General features: G+C 50.9%; 1 protein-coding gene across 4 annotated transcripts in view; it reads left to right on the forward strand.

Moving 5' to 3' along the window:
• TTC7B (tetratricopeptide repeat domain 7B) overlaps nucleotides 1-17,999 on the forward strand; it is a 242,003-nt gene that overhangs the window by 10,071 nt on the left and 213,933 nt on the right. For all 4 annotated transcript variants that reach the window (XM_060095729.1, XM_060095730.1, XM_060095731.1 and 1 more), the window contains exons 2-3: nucleotides 13,787-13,941; nucleotides 17,593-17,761. In XM_060095729.1, the coding sequence (XP_059951712.1) occupies nucleotides 13,787-13,941; nucleotides 17,593-17,761 (324 nt within the window). The remainder of the gene's footprint in view (nucleotides 1-13,786; nucleotides 13,942-17,592; nucleotides 17,762-17,999) is intronic.

Consider the following 17,999-nt stretch of genomic DNA (forward strand, 5'->3'; position numbering starts at 1 on the left):
AGGTGCCTCGGGCCTTCTCTTCCAGCCACCCATTCAGCACCCAGTGAGCCTGGGGTGGGATGTAGGGGTGCTGCCATGGGTAATGGGGACACGAAGATGAATGAAACCACTGGGCTGGCCGCCCCAGGAGGGCACAGCCTTCTGTTCTTTTGTTCACTGCTCTATCCCAAGCACCCATCACATGGCTGGCACACAGTAGGTACTCAACTAATTATTCAACGAACAACTTGACCTGTGCTCTGGAGGAGTTAACTTGGATTCACTTACTCATCAGACACCTACTGAGCACCTCCTGGGTGCCAGCCCTGTCCTGAGGGCCTGGAACGCGAAGATCGCTGAGTCCAGTACATAGAGACTTGGCAGACTGGGCTGGGGGCTGGGGGTGGTGGAGGGACTGGGCTGTGGCGGTCCCCGGGGAGGGAGTGTCCACCCAAGCGTGGTTGCACATCTGAGCCTCTTGGTGTCGTCCTAGCGTGACTGGCCTGGGCCTGCCTGGGGCTGATGGATCGCTGTTCGGGCTGGCTGCCTGTGGCCTTCTCTCCCTGTTTCTTGGGCAACTGCAGGGTGGACACTTGCCGGGAGGCCCATCCCAGGGAGGGGTTCCGGTCCCCTCGCTGCCCCCCCACCCCTCTTTCCTCCTCACATTCGGGCTGGCTCAGCCCCTTTGCTGCAGGGCCGGGCTCCATTGAGGAACTGCCCCCTCTGGCTCTTGTAGGTTCTGAAGCAGCGTTCTCTCAAGTTAGCCAGCCTTGGACGAGTGTCCAGTTGGTGAGATGATACCCCTGAGGGGTGGGTAGTGCCCAGCCCAGGGACCTGCAGTCAATGCCACCCTCCCTTCCCTGGTCCACCAGGCACCAGGCCAAGGCAGTCAGCTCCCCACTGAGTCTTGGGCCTGGAGGCCTGGGAAAGTGGGTCTCCCTGGCCCGTTGCAGCCACCACACACCCTGTGGCAGCCTCCCCGCCCTGCCCCAGCACACACGCTGGTGGTGTCCAGTCACCCTTCTGCCTGGAGTCTCACTTGGAGAAATTCCTCAGGCCCCTCAGACCTCACTTGCTTCTCACACCCTCCTGAGTGTCCCTGCTGGTCTTTGCACACCACCGTACAGGACTTGGTGGTACCCGCCTCCCTACAGACCCTACCCCTTCGAGGCAAGGACTGGACTGGGGCTTTGGGTCTTCAGGAGGAGCTTGCTGAGTCCGTGTGGGTGTACGTTTAACAAGCCTGTGTGGGGCTGGCTTCCTGAGAGAGCCATTTCCAAGCCTTCTGGGCTGGCCTGATAACAGCCCCCCTGCCCGTTAGACTCACTTCCTGCCCTGCGGAGCTCTGGGGACAGGTCAGGCCAACTCCAAGCTCATGACTTTCAAGTTACCTTGTCTTAGACGAGGTTTCTCTAGGGGAAGTGCGTGCGTGTGCGTGCGTGCGTGTGCTTGCGCGTGTGTGCGTGTGTGTGTGTGTCCAGCATACTCGGCTACTCTGCCAGCGCAGAGGAAGCATAGCCTTCTGTTCCCACATTTTCCTCTCCCGTCCTGTCCCTCAGCTTCTTCATTGTGTATGGATGTGAGGAGGCATTGGCTCGAGGCCTGGACCCTGACTATCCCAGAATGTCGTTTCTGCAGCTTCTTCTGAGCTCCTTACCCTTTGCCTCACGCCATCTTTGCCTGTCAGTAAGAGTTCCAAAGTAGCCGGGCCCTCCGAGCTGGGTCACAATTTAAGCAAAGATAGTGGAAGGGGCGCAGTGGGGCCTGAGGTAGACACGGGGAGGTCTGGTCTCAGTGAGCATCAGGCCCCGACTGTGTGCCAGGCACCCCGGCGGAGGGGTGCTGTGTCTCCAGAGACTAAGGGACTTGGTTGGGCCATGTCTATGGAGGGGAGACATGCTTATTGATTGACTCATTCCAGCAGTGTGTATGGAACACCTGCTGTGTGCTGAGCACTGGAGGTGGCGTGTGAATGTGAGGGCGATAGGATGGAGGTCAGAGCTAAAGTGGTGAGTTACAAGGGTCTCGGCTTTCACTTTGGGTGGGGGGGGAGCCATTGCAGGGTTTGAGGGGAGGGGTGACATGACCTGACTTAGATCTGAAATAGGTGTAGGGCATGTAATCCACATTTTCTAGTCAAGGTGTGTGCCCTTTCCTTCCCCATCCTCCTCTGTGACAGTGTCCCTACCCTGGTTCGGCCCAGCTCTACCTACCCGTGGGTCTGGCTGAGGAACGCCCTCACCTTGCTGACCATGTGCCCCTGGTGACCAGTGACCTCACCAAGGCACTGCCCCTCCTCCAGTAGGTCTGCGTTCCCCCTTTCCAAAATGTCTGTCGCACGCGTTCTTTTCTCTTCTTAGACCCTGTACGTCCTCTGCATGCCTTGATGTCACCTCTCGCTCATGACCTTGCCTCATTCTTTGTTGAGGAAATAGAAACAATCAGGAGACCAGCTCGTTTCCTCCCCCCGAGTTGACCCGCTTTCCTCCTGCCCTGCTTGGGGGCCTCAGTTCCTTCCAAAGGCCTGCAGCCCTGAATCCCTTTGCTCTGAATCCCTTCCGTCCTCGCCTTCCCCGATTGGCCTCTGCAGTCCACTCTCTGCCTCCCTGGATCAGTTCTCTTGTCTCTCTGCCTGGCTCTCCTGGACCATGCCCTGTAGGATGCACACATGCCCTAGACTTCCTATTGGAACGTTCTCAGCCCTGCATCGCTGTCTAATTACTGCCTCATCTCTCTGTTCCCTTTTGGCAAAGGCTCTTTGGAGAATCGTCATCTCCTCTGCTCACCCTGGCTGGGCTTGTATCCCCTGGGCTTCCCCGAGCCTTCTCATGTTAAGGTCTCCCTCCCCGCCTCTGGATGTCGCCTCCATGTTGCCAAACGTAATGGTTATATTTATGCTCTTATCTTCCTGGATATTCCAGCTGCTTTGAACCCAGTTGACCACTCCCTTTTTCTGGAAACTTCTAATCTCAGTCTCTCTTTCCTGGTCCTTCCCACTCAGTCTCCCCCAGCTTTGATGTGGACCCTCGTCCACTGACTTGATTTCTCTACTTGGATATCAAGTGTCATTTAACTTGGTTAACACAGAACTCTTGGGTATTTTCTTCCTCACCTCAGTACATGGCAAAGTGGTACCACTGTCCACTCCACTGTGCAATCTAAAATCTAGAATTTACCTTTAATCCTCTCCTCTCCTCAACCCTCGTGCATTAGTTTCCTGCTGCTGCTATAACAAATTACTGCAGGTTTACTGGCTTAAATCAATACAGATTTGTTTTCTTTCGGTTCTGGAGGTCAGAAATAGGAAATGGGTCTCACTGGGCTAAAATCAAGTGTCGACGGGACTGCATTCCTTCCGGAGGCTGTAGGGAGGAGTCTGTGTCCTCGCCTTGTCCAGCCTCTACAGGCTGCCCGCACTCCTTGGCTTGCGGCCCCACCTCCATCTTTAAAGCCGGTGGTTCAGTGTCCTCCAGTCTCTCTCACTCTGCTTCCATCACCACGCCTTCTTCTCTGACTCTGACCCTCCTACCTCCCTCTTCTAGGGACCCAATGTGCCCACCCAGATAATCCAGGAGAATCCTCCCATTTCAAGATCCTTAACTTAATCACATCTGCAAAGTCCCCTCTGCCAGGCAAGGTGACATATCCACAGGTTCCAGAAGTTAGGACATAGACGTCTTGACAGGGCGAGGGGTGGCTACTATTCTGTCTACCATACCTCCAGTCCATTCCATTAGTTAGTCTGGTTTATTTTCTCTCCAAACTATGTCTCACTCAAACGATTTCTCCCTCTCTGTGCTATTTCTCACCACTTACCCTCTTGTCCAAGTGTCTGTCACCTCTCGCCCGACTACTACAGCAACCTAACTGGCTCTGCCTTTGCCTCTGCCACGCTCCAACCCCAAGTTCATTCTCCACACAGCAGACAGCGGGATCTTTCCAAAACCTACATCAGATCATTGCACACCCCCATTTACCCCCAGCCCCCAACCAAAGAGTTGCGATTGCACTTAGAGTGAATGCCAGACTCCTCACCTCAGTCTATGAGAAAGTTCACAATCTGCCTTTCTGTCTATCCCCATCTTGACCTGTTCCCTCTTTTCCAGCCACGCTGGCCTTCTTGCTGTTGCTAGAACACACCAGCTGTGTCCCCACCTAGGGCCCTTACGTGAGCTCAGAGGATGCTGTTCCCTCAGCCATTTGCATGGCTGACTAGCACATCATTCAAGTGTCAAGCGCCTCTCCTTGGAGACTCTGGCTCTGATCTGACCACCCAGCATCAAGTAGCCATACACTTGCTCACTCTCACGCCACCCTGCTTTAGTTCTCTGCACATCTCTGACCACTGTCTGGCCTTCCTCTGGTTTGTCTCTGTCTCCTCTGTCCAGAAACGTAAGCTCCCTGGGGGCAGAGGCCTCTCCTGTTTCATTCGCTGCTGTACGTCCTGGCACGGGCTGGCTGGTGCCTGCATGTGCAGAGCCTTGTGAGGTACGTGGTTAGCTCAGGCGGAGGGAGTGGGGGAAGCTTCTCCCGGCGGACCCTGAAATGCATCTCAGACGATGCCTCGAACTTTGGCAGGAGAAGGGAGGCAGGCGCAGCATGTCCAGGCACCCTCTGGTGAGACACGGCCTTGGAAGGATGCTGAGGGCCTGGAGAGTGTGTGTGCGAGGCTGGCGGCCCAGGGAGAGCGGGTGCTCTTTTCTCAGTAGTAACTGCGGACTTAAAACATCTTCACATGGTTCTGAGATGGTGGAATACGTCGTGGGAAGCCCTCTGTGGGCACCCAGACCAGCCACTCTAGATTCAGAGTACACTGTAACAAGGGCCATCTTTTTTCCTTTTAAATTAGCTGGTTAATACTTTCTAGGTAACGAATGTACATGGTTATTAAGACCTAATAATGCAAAGGAGTCTATAGTGGAAGTAGCTGCCTCCTTACATCATCTCCGTGTCCTCCTCCGCCCTTCCACTGAAACGACCATTCCTGGGCGCCCTTTCAGAAACACTCTGTGTACCTGTACATTTATAAGAAAGTATATTGTTGGTTTTTGGCTTTTGCACACAGTAGTGACATACTGCACTCCCTATTTTGTATCTGTCTTTTTTTTTTTTTTTTTTTTTTGCGGTACGCGGGCCTCTCACTGTTGCGGCCTCTCCCGTTGCGGAGCACAGGCTCTGGACGCGCAGCCTTAACGGCCATGGCTCACGGGCCCAGCCGCTCCGCGGCATGTGGGATCTTCCCAGACTGGGGCACGAACCCATGTCCCCTGCATTGGCAGGTGGACTCTCAACCACTGCGCCACCAGGGAATCCCCTGTATCTGTCTTTGAGTTGCTATCTATTACTCTGTAACAAACCATCAGAACACTCAGTGCCTAAAATGACCACATTTTATTGTTTTTCATGATTCTGGGCTTATCAGAGCTTGCTCCTGCCTCGGTGGCCAGCCGTGGGTCAGCTCAGGGATGCTGCTGCCCTTGGCTGGGCGCTCTTACCTGGCTGGGTCTCACCTGAGACAGCTCAGCTCTGTTGCACGTGACCTTTCAGCCTCCTAGGTCCAGGCCAGCCAAGCATGTTCTCATGGTGGTTGCAGAGAAGCAAGAGGGAAGTAGAACTGAATAAGCCATTTTCTGAGATTCTGTGTGCATCAGATTTGCTCCTGTCATATCAGTTGAAGCAAGTCATGTGACCAAGCCCAGAGTCAATGGGAAAGGCCACGAAGCATGTGGATTCAGGGAGGCATGAGGACCTGGGGCCATTTGTGCAGCCAGGCTACCACGGAGCTGTGTTTAGATCTGTTCCCTTTGTTTAATGGACACAGTCTGTCCCATTGCCTGGGGTACACCGTCATTCATTTAACAGGCCCCCTGTCGTAGTTCCTATCCTTTGCCATCACCAGTAGGGCTGCATGTAGTAAACTAAACATCCCTATACGTACATCTTTGAGCTCAAGAGTGTGTGTATCTATGGGAGAATTTGCTAAAACTGGAAGTTCTGGGTCGGATGGTACAGGTTCGTACATTGTTTTGTAGGTATTGCTGAGTTGCCCTCTGTAGACACTCCTATCGATTTATACTCCTCCCAACGCTATCTGATGGTCTCTGTTTTCTTGTCAACACTCTTTGGGAAGCAGGAGGGTCACAAGTGCTGCAAACATTAAGGTACCTGTGATTTACAAGAAGCCAGAGAGACGAGGGGATGAAATTCAGAGTTCATTCGGAGACTGGGAAATGGAGAGCCTGACTGTCTTTGCTGGATAACAAAGGGGACAAACCAGTTCCTCCTTCAATAGGGGTTTGTTTTTTCCTCTTGGATTAGAGCCCCAGCAGGAATGGTTTGAATAGACCTAATGCTTCTCTATTGACGTGTAAACTGAGTAGTTGAGATTTTTTATACTGATATCAAGTACTCCCTGAACAGAGTAGAAACCCAAGTTTTTTCTTCCCCATCTGATCAACTCTCTGGGTGTCAGCTGTTTATCTAACCACAGGGGAGAAGGCTGTGAGGAAGGGGCGGTCACGTCAAGTGGCAAAGGGCACAGCGCCTCCTTCCCTGGGGGGCGGGGGGGGGCCGGGGCCACCTGGGCACAGAGCCGAGCCGGCCGCGAGGCTCGTGGGACTATCTGTGGACATGAACCGGGGACCAGAGTCCCCTGCCGGGGGCTAATTCCCCACACTCTTCCTGGTGAGGGCCCTCGGGAGTGGTCTCTCTTTGGCTTCAGGCTTCCTCTCTGTTTGTCGCTGGGAAGCTGGTTTCTGCCACCGCAAACCCCCAAAAATGCCCGTGGGAAAGTTGAATCCAGCCCCTGGGCCCCCGAGTCCCCCCTCACTTTGGTCACCTGAGAATCCCAGCAGGGGGAACAGGAGAGGGTCTTAGAAACTGCCTGTCCCGGCTTGGCCAGGGTTGGGAAGGAAGCTGGGCTCCTTCTCTTGGAGCTGACGTCCACGTGGTTTGTGCCTCACCTGCTGGGGAGACGGGGCAGGAGCCATCTGGGTTTGAATCCCAGCTCTAGGACAGTATCCCAGCGCCTCACAGTAGCGAAAGGTGAGGAAACTAAGGCTCAGAGAGGTTAAGTAACTTGTCCAGTGCCACACAGCTAGGAAACAGAGGAGCAGGGATTCAAGCCCACGGCTGCCTGAGGCCAAGGCTGTTTCTCACATAGTACTACTGGGCTTCCCCATCCTGGGAAGTACACCCTGGCCCCACTCTGCAGTCCTGATGCTCTCCCCTGCGCCTGGGGGTGTGAATAGGTAAGTGGGGGAAGAGATACTCAGATTTAAGTCTTTCGGTAGCGGGGTTCTGTGTTGTGGCTGGAAAGCTCTCAAGGCAACCGTAGGGTGCACCTTGTTTGCTACCCAGTTCTCTGGGATCACTTTCCTCTCTTGCCTGGTGTCCAATGTCTGGAAAACTGCTTTTCTTTTTTTTTCATATATTCTGTCTTGTTTTTGTGTTTATTTTAGATGGGAGGGTAAATTCGGTCCGTCTTGGCTGGAAGTGAAAGTCTATTTTTAACATTTTGATCCTCTTTTATATTTAATTCTTTAATATGGTGGGAATTTATTTCCTTGTGTGCCCCGAGGTGCCTTATTTCCTTATGCCTCATGGTCCCGGCATGTAGTGGGACACACGGTTGGGCCATGACAGCGGGGTGGGGGACATCTGTTTCTTTTGTCAATAGTGGATTCTGTTTGGGAAGCTGTGAGGTCCTTGGCCAGCGCTTGTGGAGCCCCCTCCATCACTAGCCTTGCAGCTTCTGCATAATTTCTCTGGCATGAGCTGCTTGATCTTTTTAATTAATTAATTAATTAATTAATTAATTTTTGGCTGCGTTGGGTCTTGGTTGCTGCGCACGGGCTTTCTCTAGTTGCGGCGAGCGGGGGCTACTCTTCGTTGCGGTGCGCGGGCTTCTCATTGCAGTGGCTTCTCTTTGTTGCGGAGCACGGGCTCTAGGTGCACGGGCTTCAGTAGTTGTGGCACTTGGGCTCAGTAGTTGCGGCTCACGGGCTCTAGAGCGCAGGCTCAGTAGTTGTGGCGCACGGGCTTAGTTGCTCCGCAGCACGTGGGATCTTGTGGACCAGGGCTCGAACCCGTGTCCCCTGCATTGACAGGCGGATTCTTAACCGCCACACCACCAGGGAAGCCCCGAGCTGCTTGATATTTTTAAGATTTCTGTCCTCCTCGTTGGGAGAGTGAGTGGCAGGGAAGTCACCTTTTTTGAAGGGAGGTCAAGAAAACATAATTTGCTTGGGAGATTAATTAGAGCCTGGAAATTTTAAAAATTTCAAAAATGATTTTGTAGCCACCATGCTAAATTTCAAATTAGACTGTAAGCTCTTTACTCAGACTGTGCAGCTCCTTTTAGAACTGAGGATCTGATCCTTGCCTATCTGACAGGAAACTCCCCCGACTACCTCCTCTCCCCCTCCCCGCCTTTCATGGTTCAGCTCTTGGAGTTTCCCCAAGCAGCTGGTCTGTGTCATGCCTTTGCCTATTCTGTTCCTTCTGCCTGGAATGCCCTTCCCCACATTTTCCTCCTTGAAAGCATAGACCTGTCACACTCTTGCAGAAGGTTTGGTCTCCTCCTCCTTCTCCTCCTCCCAGCCAGAGCTACGTGCATCTCTGTTAGAGCCCGCACCATGTTAAATGGTCTTGGAGGACCAGAACCTCCGTGAGAAAAGGGGCGCTGTCTCCTGATTCTGAGGAGAGCCTCTTCCTCTAGGCTGAACCTCTGCCAGGGCCTACCCCACTGCGCTGTGAGCACTAGGCTCTCTTCACGTCTTGAATCAAGACTCTGGCGCGTGGACTTCGCTGGTGGCGCAGTGGTTAAGAATCCGCCTGCCAGATCAGGGGACACGGGTTCGAGCCCTTGTACGGGAAGATCCCACATGCCATGGAGCAACTAAGCCTGTGTGCCACAACTACTGAGCCTGAGCTTTAGAGCCTGCGTGCCACAACTACTGAAGCCCGCACGCCTAGAGCCCATGCTCTGCAACAAGAGAAGCTACCGCAATGAGAAGCCCATGCACCACAACGAAGAGTAGACCCCACTCGCCACAACTAGAGAAAACCCTGGTGCAGCAACAAAGACGCAATGCAGCCAAAAATAAATAAATAAAATAAATAAGTTTTAAAAACCAACAAAACAAACAACAACAAAAAGACCCTGCTGCGTTGCCCCAGTGTTAGGCAATCAGTGAACACAAGGGGACGTGAATCCCACACAGCACTAGGGGGTGGTTCGTACACTCTTCAACTATGCAGCCCCTTGTTTACATAAACACCTTTGCAAGCCTAGGAAGTAAAAACCAATGAAAGAGGAGAGGTGAGAGTCTAGGGGTTCTACCAAAGCCCTCAGCTGGGTTCTGCAGAGTTCTGTTTAGAAAGCAGTGAACTTGGGGAGGGGCGTTGGTAAGTTTCCTCAGACAGTGTTTCTCCACTGAAAGCCTGTTTTGTGTTTGGGAGATCTAGTCAGGATACGAGTTTGGCCACTGTAACAAAGGTCAGAATAACAGCGACTTAAGCAGAACAAGGTAAAAGTTAATGTTTCTCTCTCATGTACTCACTGGCCATAAGCAGCGCCCAGGGCTTGTGGCAGCTTCTGGGTGTTAGAGACCAAGGGTCCCTGTGTCTTGCTGCTCGCCATCCTCAGTAGATGCCTTCCACCTTGTGGTCTGGGACAGGTTGCCAGTATCTATGAGCACAGCCACATCCCGGCTGGTAGGGTGGGATGAAGAGGGACTGGATGGCAAGGCCCTGGCCCAGATGCTGCGTCTATCCCATCAGCTGTAACTGAGTCACACGCAGCATCTAGCTCCCAGAGGCCCTGGGAAGCTATGTACACTGATGAAACCTGGGCATTCTAATGCTAAAGGAAGAAGGGGAGAATGAATATTAGGGGGCGACTGGCAGATTCTACCACAGGCAGGGACAGGCCTACCCTGGAAGGTGCAGCCCAAATGCCTCTGCCTGTCATTGAGTTAATTCACCATTTATTGTCACTCTTTGCCAGATGTTGTGCCCGGCCCTGGGACTCAAAAATAAATGACAGAGGCTTCCCTGGTGGCGCAGTGGTTGAGAGTCTGCCTGCCAATGCAGGGGACACGGGTTTGTGCCCCGGTCCGGGAAGATCCCACATGCCACGGAGCGGCTGGGCCCGTAAGCCATGGCCGCTGAGCCTGCGCGTCCGGAGCCTGTGCTCCGCAACGGGAGAGGCCACAACAGTGAGAGGCCTGCGTACCGCAAAAAAAAATAATAATAATTAAAAAAAATAATAAATGACACTCAGGTTCTTCCTTTAAGCCTCTCCTTATAGTCTAGAAGGGATTGGGGTGCTCAAGGTTGCTGGGACAGCTGGGGGTGGCTTGGGATGGGGCATGTCAGGGAGGAGATCCACAGCGCTTAGAGATCAGTAACGGCCAACAGTGTTCTCAGCATCCCAGAGCCTTGCAAAGGCTGGGAAGAGTGAACCTGGCTGGCACATGTGGAGAACTTGGCCAGGACCTGTGTTCCATGCTAAGGGATTTGGGCGTCACCCCGTGGTGATGGGGCTGGGTAGGGAGGTGGGGGAGGGTGAACCGGTGAGTCTCTGAGTTCTGACCCCAGCTGGTCTTCTCACTCACCACACCCTGTCCTCCAGCCACTTTGTTCAATGCAAAGGACGCTTGCCTTTGCACCTTTCCAACGCTATGCTGTTCCCTCAGCCTAGTTTACCCTTCCCTGTCTTGTCTGCCAGTCCAGATCCTACTCATCCTTTAAGGCCCAGCTGAGTGGTGTGGAGGGGCAGCTGGAGGGGCAGCTGGAGGGGCAGCTGGAGGGGCAGCTGGAGGTGAGCTGGAGGGGCAGCTGGAGGGGCAGCGGAATAATTCAGAATAATGCGGAATAATGCAGAGTAATGCGCAGAGAGGAATCCCCAGCTCATGTGTCCAGAGAGCCTTTCTTAGAATTACCCCCAAAATGCTGAGGTTAAATCCTAGGGCCAAAGTCACAGAGCAACAAACTGAGATTTAAATCTAGGACTCTGAATCCCATTTTACTTTATTTTATTTTTTGGAAGCTTGAAGTATACAGAAAAGAAATTCAAAGTATACTGGTAGTCTTACCACTCAGAAATAACCACTATTAATATCCTGATATATATATATATTTTTTATTTATTTCCAATTTTTATATAAGAGTTCATTTTTTCTAAAAGTAATATTAAATGATTCTGCTCAATATAAATAATTCAGACTTTAAAGATGAGAGCTGAAGAATTATCCCAAATATTTTCATTCAGAAATTCCTATTGTTTCCTCCAGTGATAATCATTCTAGATGTCTCTGTAGGGATATAGACAGATTTAAAGAGAAATAGACACACTTTGATAAATAGTGATCATATTCCTGTTTAGTAGAGTAGCCACTAGCCACATGTACCTATTGACCCCTTGAATTGTGGTAGGTTTGAATCAAGATGTGTTATAAGTGTAAAGTACACAATGGATTTAGAAAAACTAATATGAAAAAGAATGTAAAATATCTCAGTAACTTAAAAAATACTGATTACTGGTTAAACTGATAATATTTTGGATATATTGAGTTAAACAAATTATATTAGTAAAATTAACTTCACCTGTTTCTTGTTTCTTTTTTAATATAGCTACTACAAATTTTAAAGTAACATGTGGCTTGCATATATTTCTACTGGATGGCAGTGCACTATTAGAAAATAAGGTGTTAGTAAGTATTCATGGAGAGAAGAAACTGAATCCGAAGGGATTCTTGAGCTCCAAATAAATGCTTCACCATGTGACAATCATTTCCTAAAGAGTCCAATAAATCTTTTTAAAAAAAAATATTTATTTATTTGGCTGCACCGGGTCTTAGTTGCTGACATGTGGGATCTTTTAGTTGCGGCACGTGGGCTCTTAGTTGCGGCCTATGGGATCTAGTTCTCTAGTGACTAGGGATCGAACCTGGGCCTCCTGCACTGGGATCGTGGAGTCTTAGCCACTGGACCACCAGGGAAGTCCCCGATAAAGCTTTAAGAAGATTGGAGTCATGTTTGTTTTTTTTTTTTGTTTAAACATATATTACAGTGTTTTGAAGGATGAGGGCATGGCCCCCGAAGTTCCTCCCAGTTTTTGACTTACTATTGTTTTTGCATCATATTAATTTACAACAGTCATGTTCTGTTTTGTAATTCTCGTAGGCCTGCAGGCCCCTGCCTACATGTCCTTCATCCCTGAGCCCTGGATTTCTTTACTAGCTGGATTTCATTCTCAGGAAGGACTCATGCTTCTGGGAGGAAGCTGCTGTTTGGGCTGGCCTGTCCTCGTGGGCTTTGCTCTGTATCCCCGGACTCTGTGCCGACATGGCCTTACGGCCCTCGGTGTTGATGCAGCCGTGGGGCAAGCCTGACGTCCTCTGCATCTTGTAGGCAATTGCTTTCTCTTCTTGGACAGCTGAAGAATTCTTGTGTTCAGTAGCCTAACTCAGCTCTGTTTTTGTGTTGCTTGGTTCCTCCCAGGACCCTCGGTCTCGTCTCTAAAAGATTATTTTCGGCTCCACAGTGCACAGACAGAGGCACTGCTGAGAGCTATAGATTCAGCAGCTTTGGGTCACTGACCAGAGCACTTGGAAAGCCTCTTGTTACAGCTCTCGGCCTTCGGTAGACCTACTTCCCAAAATCTCAGTGGGTCCTCTGTGATATTTTCTTTTAGTTAATTTTAGATTACACAAATAATGGGCAAACCTGTTCTCCTTTCTAGGGCCAGGACATTACAGATAAAGCTAAAGTCTAATTGGCCACTAACCCCCGTTGAGGTTCTCCTTCCTGTACCCCAGTGGTAACTACTGCCATGGGTTTGAGGCATATCCTTCCAGACATTTAAAAATTGCTTTTATATTTTCATACAATTATGTCCTGTCCTTTCACAGAAAAAATAGACTGTGTTCAGGCTGGTGTATGAATTGTTCTGGGTTTACTCAGAACAATCTGGATGTGTGGATTCCAAAGAGCTGCTCTTAGAGTAAGGTTTTTATTCTAATTAACAAGCCAACACAGACATTAACAAAGAAGTATAAGTAATGCACTCTTAGGGGGAGAACCTTCGTACAAACATTCCCAGATATCATGTCTATAGAGCTTTGACTTCTAGGCAGAAACAGACTGCACACATTCAGGTCATTTTGACACAAACTTGTTTTAAGAATCTGAGTGCACAAGACTTTCTACCAGCTCATGTCCATGTATAAAGCCCTAGACCACAAAAGAGCTAGAAGATTTCACTGCATTGTCTCTGAAAAATACAGAGTATTGGGTTTTGTGTGTTTTGTGGCGATCATGCTGAATAAATCATAAGACAACTTTGTGTTTTCTACTGAACTTGAGCTCTGTCCAGATTAACGAGTATCCATCTTTCTAGTTCAATAAATATGGGACAGAGGAATGAATGCTTGAGCTACCACCCTTTTGCTTTCATACTCTGGAACATTCTTTTTTTTTTTTTTTTTTTTGCGGTACGTGGGCCTCTCACTGTTGTGGCCTCTCCCATTGCGGAGCACAGGCTCTGGATGCTCAGGCTCAGCGGCCATGGCTCACGGGCCCAGCCACTCCGTGGCACTTGGGATCTTCCCGGACCAAGGCACGAACCCGTGTCTCCTGCATCGGCAGGCGGACTCTCAACCGCTGCGCCACCAGGGAAGCCCCTGGAACCTTCTTAACTAATTAAGAGAATTCACTGTAAGATGGTCCTGAGGTCCTTGGGGAGTCCCGGCACACAGACCATTCCTCACCCCCATTTAGCTTCTCACTGTGTTCTTTGTAGATGACATGGCAGAGCTCCTCCTTGGGGAATCAAAGCTGGAGCAGTACCTGAAGGAACACCCTCTGCGGCAGGGGGCCAGTCCCCGAGGCCCCAGGCCCCAGATGACTGAGGTCCGCAAGCATCTGACCGCTGCCCTGGACCGAGGGAACCTCAAGGTACCGTGGGCCTCGGGATGAGGGCTCAGAGGGATGGGATATGCTGGCTCTACTTCCTCTGGGCAGCGTGTGCTCGGGAAGGATGCCCAGGGACGAACTGGGCGACGGGCGGAGCACATCTGTGGCTTGTCTTCTGAGGAGCAGGCCAACTCCCTGTGCAACTGATGTGGGGCTTCCAGACCAATAGCTTCTCTCTGATGAGAGTCTCTAATGGCACATTATCCTGAGAAATGGCACTAACCTTCCCCAGGTGCTTGGAATAAAGCTGTTATCTGTGGCCCAGGACTCAATCTGACACTTTGTCCCACTGAGAAGAGAGAAGTGAGTCCGGAGTGTCACTTACCGCATGATATCCTGCCTGAAATGTGCAGCTCGTGAAATGTCCCAGGCAGCTCTGGCCTGGAGCGGGGTGCACACTGGCGCTGGCAGGCCTGGGACCTTGGTGTGGGAGGGAACCAGAGCAGGAACTTCCCTCTGCCTGAGCAGTGACCCTAATCCTCATGGCACAGGAAACCCTAAGCGCTGCCTTCTCTCCATCTGCCCTGTTTCCTGGTCTCTGTATTCAGCTTTCCCTCTCCATTTCACGTCTTCCCTGGCTTGCTTCACTGAATCTCTTTCATCTTGCCTTCCCTCCCCCCTGCCCCCTTCCCCACCCTGTTACCTCACTGACTGGTTTCTGGACACTTCCCTGCCCGAAGTCTGGCTCTTAACTGGTTTCCTGAAGTCAGTCTTGTTCAGATAGCTGACTGTATCCCAGCATTCCTGTCAGCTTCTTCAGGGTCCCTTTAAAATCTCGGATGTATTCTCTCGTGGGGAAGGGTAGTCTTCAGTGAACTTCTAAAGCTCTGACTTCTTCCTTTCTTCCTTCCTTCCTTCCTTCTTTCACTTTTCTTCCGAGTTAGGGACAGTTGTCTCCATGTCAGTTGTTCTTAACGAAGATAGTTCTGGTGACATTGGTGGGTCCTAATCAGTGGGGAAAGGGTGGGGGGACCTCATAGTGACCGCTGGTCAGACGCAAGTGTCCTTCCAGGAGGTATAAGGGTGAGACTCTGTGTTGGGGGGAGAGGTTGAAGATCACTGCTCCAGGCCTGGCACCTGGCTAGTTTCTATCCTACTTCGAATCCCCCTACCTCCATCCAGAAAAATTAACCTTTAATTTTACCACATGTTCATAGTTTTTACTCCACAACCCAGTGTGGTAGTAAGAACATTGAATTTCAACTTAGAATTCTGAGTTTACTTTCCAGTTGTGGATGTATAAGCTGTGTGACCTTGGGAAGTTACTTAACATCTCTGAGCTTCACATTTCTTATCTGTAAGTGTACTTAGCTCAAGGTCGTTTTGAGTCTCAGGTGTAGAAGTTCTTTCACAACTGTATAGAGCTAGATACATGTCAGTTTTTGCTATTTTATTGGTTCTACCTAGAGAATTTTTCTCCTGTTGCCATTTTTTAGCTCCCTCTGCCTTCTAAAGAGTGTTCCAAAGTCGTATTGTTCTTGCTTGGGAGGGTTGACCCGCTCATGCGGGCTGCTGTGAAATTTCCTCTCCTCTTGACCTTAAGTTTGAGTGTCTCCTAGCTGGAAGCTAGGGAAAGCCCTTTGCAGACACAGGTGCCCACAAAACACAAGTGAATTGAGGCTGGAGAGACCAGAGCGAGGTAGCTGTCTGCTGGCAAAGAGAGCCCGGACGAGGAGTCAGGAGGCCTGGCTTCTGATTCAACTCAAGAAAGTTGCGCTGTCACGGGCAAGGTAACATGGCACCAGGCTGGAGCTGCTCCCCTCTCCCCCTCGGCCCAGGGGCCTCGGCCAAGCTGTTTCCTCCTCTGCACAAGGCCATAGATTGGACTTGCCCAGCAAGGCTCTCCATGCTGTGCGTCCATACTGTGCCTCTACTCTTGGAATTTTCTTCAAGCTCCTGCATATTTTCCATCTGGCCCTTCAAGATTACCTCTTTTTTTAAGTAAAAATTTTTTCGGGTTTCATTTTTAAAACTTTTTTCTTGTGGTAAAATATAAATATCATAAAATTTGCCATTTTAACCGTCTTGTAGGTTCAGTGGTTTTAAGTGCATTCGTATTCAGATCACCACCATCTCTCCCCAGAAACTTTTCATCATCCCAAACTGAAGCTCTATGCCCAGCAAACACTAACTCCCTCCCCCTCCCCCTTCAGTTTGCTTTTCAGCCGATGGGTCTCAGTTCTGGGGAAAGAGGGAGAACACAGGAATCTCCTAGGAAGCCTTTTCAATATACCCAAGCCTGCCCTGTCCCCTTCTCTGGTGGAGAACCCCTGTGGTGGATGCTTTTTTTTCACAGCTCTTTTTCTCTTTTCTTAAGTCTGCTTTGATTTCTTTCTCTGTTTCCAAATATAATTCTGACGTCTTGCATTGGTGCCATTCCCTTGGGCCACTCTTAAAACCCTTTTGCTCCTTCATTCTCTTGCCTGTTCTATGTCCTCTGCAGTGCTGCCCCTGCTCCCTTGCAGGGACTGCCTGGAAGCCAGCCACCTTGGCTGAAACAGCGGCTTTGCCATGCTCTGGCTGGTTACCTGTGTATCGCCCACTCCGTCTCAGCCATAGATTACAGGATAGTGCAGCTTCATGGTGTGCTTCTGTAAGCGGAAAAATCTGGCTTTGTATACCTGGGGTTCCAATGAGAATGCCTAGAAGAGGGTGATAAATCTGTTTCCTTATATAGATGGCTGGGTCGCCTCTAATTTCCCCAGTGATGAGTGGGGCTCAAGGATGGGCTAAGGATGAGGTTGGTGGGTGTGGACTGAGGAAGCCAGCCTCTCCTGATGGAGAGGAAGACGAGCCCATCAGGGTTAGAACTTGCAGCCTCTGGGAAGGGACCTGGGTCAGTAACCATAACAAGCCGGAACAGCTCAGCGAGAAAAGTTTGTCCCTGGAAAGAAAGCAAGTCCTGATTTTTGCACCAATTTAGAAAGCCTCTCTCCTTGGGTTATTTGGGTTACAGTCTGTGGTATACCCCCAGATGCCGTGGGCAGGACCCACCAGGATGTCCGTGGAGCCTCCTTTTCTGAGACAGGTGCTCGTGTGTTTTGTTCATAACGCACGCCTTCCATTCTTGCCCCAAACCTGAGGCCTGAGGGGAGCCTGTTTTACAGCAGATTTATTGAAGTATAATTCACATGCCATATAATTCATCCACTTAAAGTGTACAGTTCAGGAGCTGTGCAACCATTACGTCAATTTTAGAACATTTTCATCACCCCAGCAGTAAACCTGTAAGTATTAGCAGTCATCTCTCATGCCCCCATCGTCCCAGCCCTAGGCAACGCTAGTCTGCTTTCTGCCTCAGCAGGCTTGACCGTTCTGGCCAATATACGTCGCCTGTGTGACTGGCTTTTTCACTCGGCGTCGTGTTCTTGAGGTTCACCCATGTGGTCCCAGGGGTCAGCACTTCGTTCCTGATGATGGCTGAGTAATATTCCGGGGGGACGGTGAGACCACATTTTGCCTCCCCCCTCATCAGCTGCTGGCCACATGGGCTGTTTCCGCTCTGGGGCCCCTGTGAGCAGTACCGCCAGGAAGGCTCCCATGCCTGTCTTGGTGTGGAGAGCCGCGGGGCCCCGTGGGAGCATCACACATCATATCGTAGGAAAATGTTTTTTTCTCTCCTTTTCCTTCTAGTCAGAATTCCTACAAGAGTCCAATCTGATCATGGCCAAGTTGGATTATGTTGAAGGAGACTATGAAGCCGCTCTCAGCATTTATGCCCGGGTGGGCCTGGAAGACTGGCCGCTGACGGGCGTCCCCCCTTACAGGTTGCGGATGGCCGCGGACGCCTACGCCACCAAAGGTGAGGCCCACGCCTGCTCTCCTGGGGGCCATGCCCCGGGTCACGCTGTCTGGAGCTGCAGGGCCTCCCTGGATCCTGCAGTTTGACCCCTGTGCCCTTGGCTGGGCTTAACCCCGGCAGCGCCTGGTGAGGCCCCTGGGGTTGCCCCACCACGGGCACTGGATCACTTTAAGCCCAGCGACACGACGTTTCCTTCGAGCTGCAGCTCCTCAGTTGTCCCTGAAGGAACAACATTGCA

The sequence above is a fragment of the Mesoplodon densirostris genome, chromosome 4 (assembly GCF_025265405.1).
Source record: "Mesoplodon densirostris isolate mMesDen1 chromosome 4, mMesDen1 primary haplotype, whole genome shotgun sequence".
Taxonomy (NCBI): Eukaryota; Metazoa; Chordata; class Mammalia; order Artiodactyla; family Ziphiidae; genus Mesoplodon; species Mesoplodon densirostris.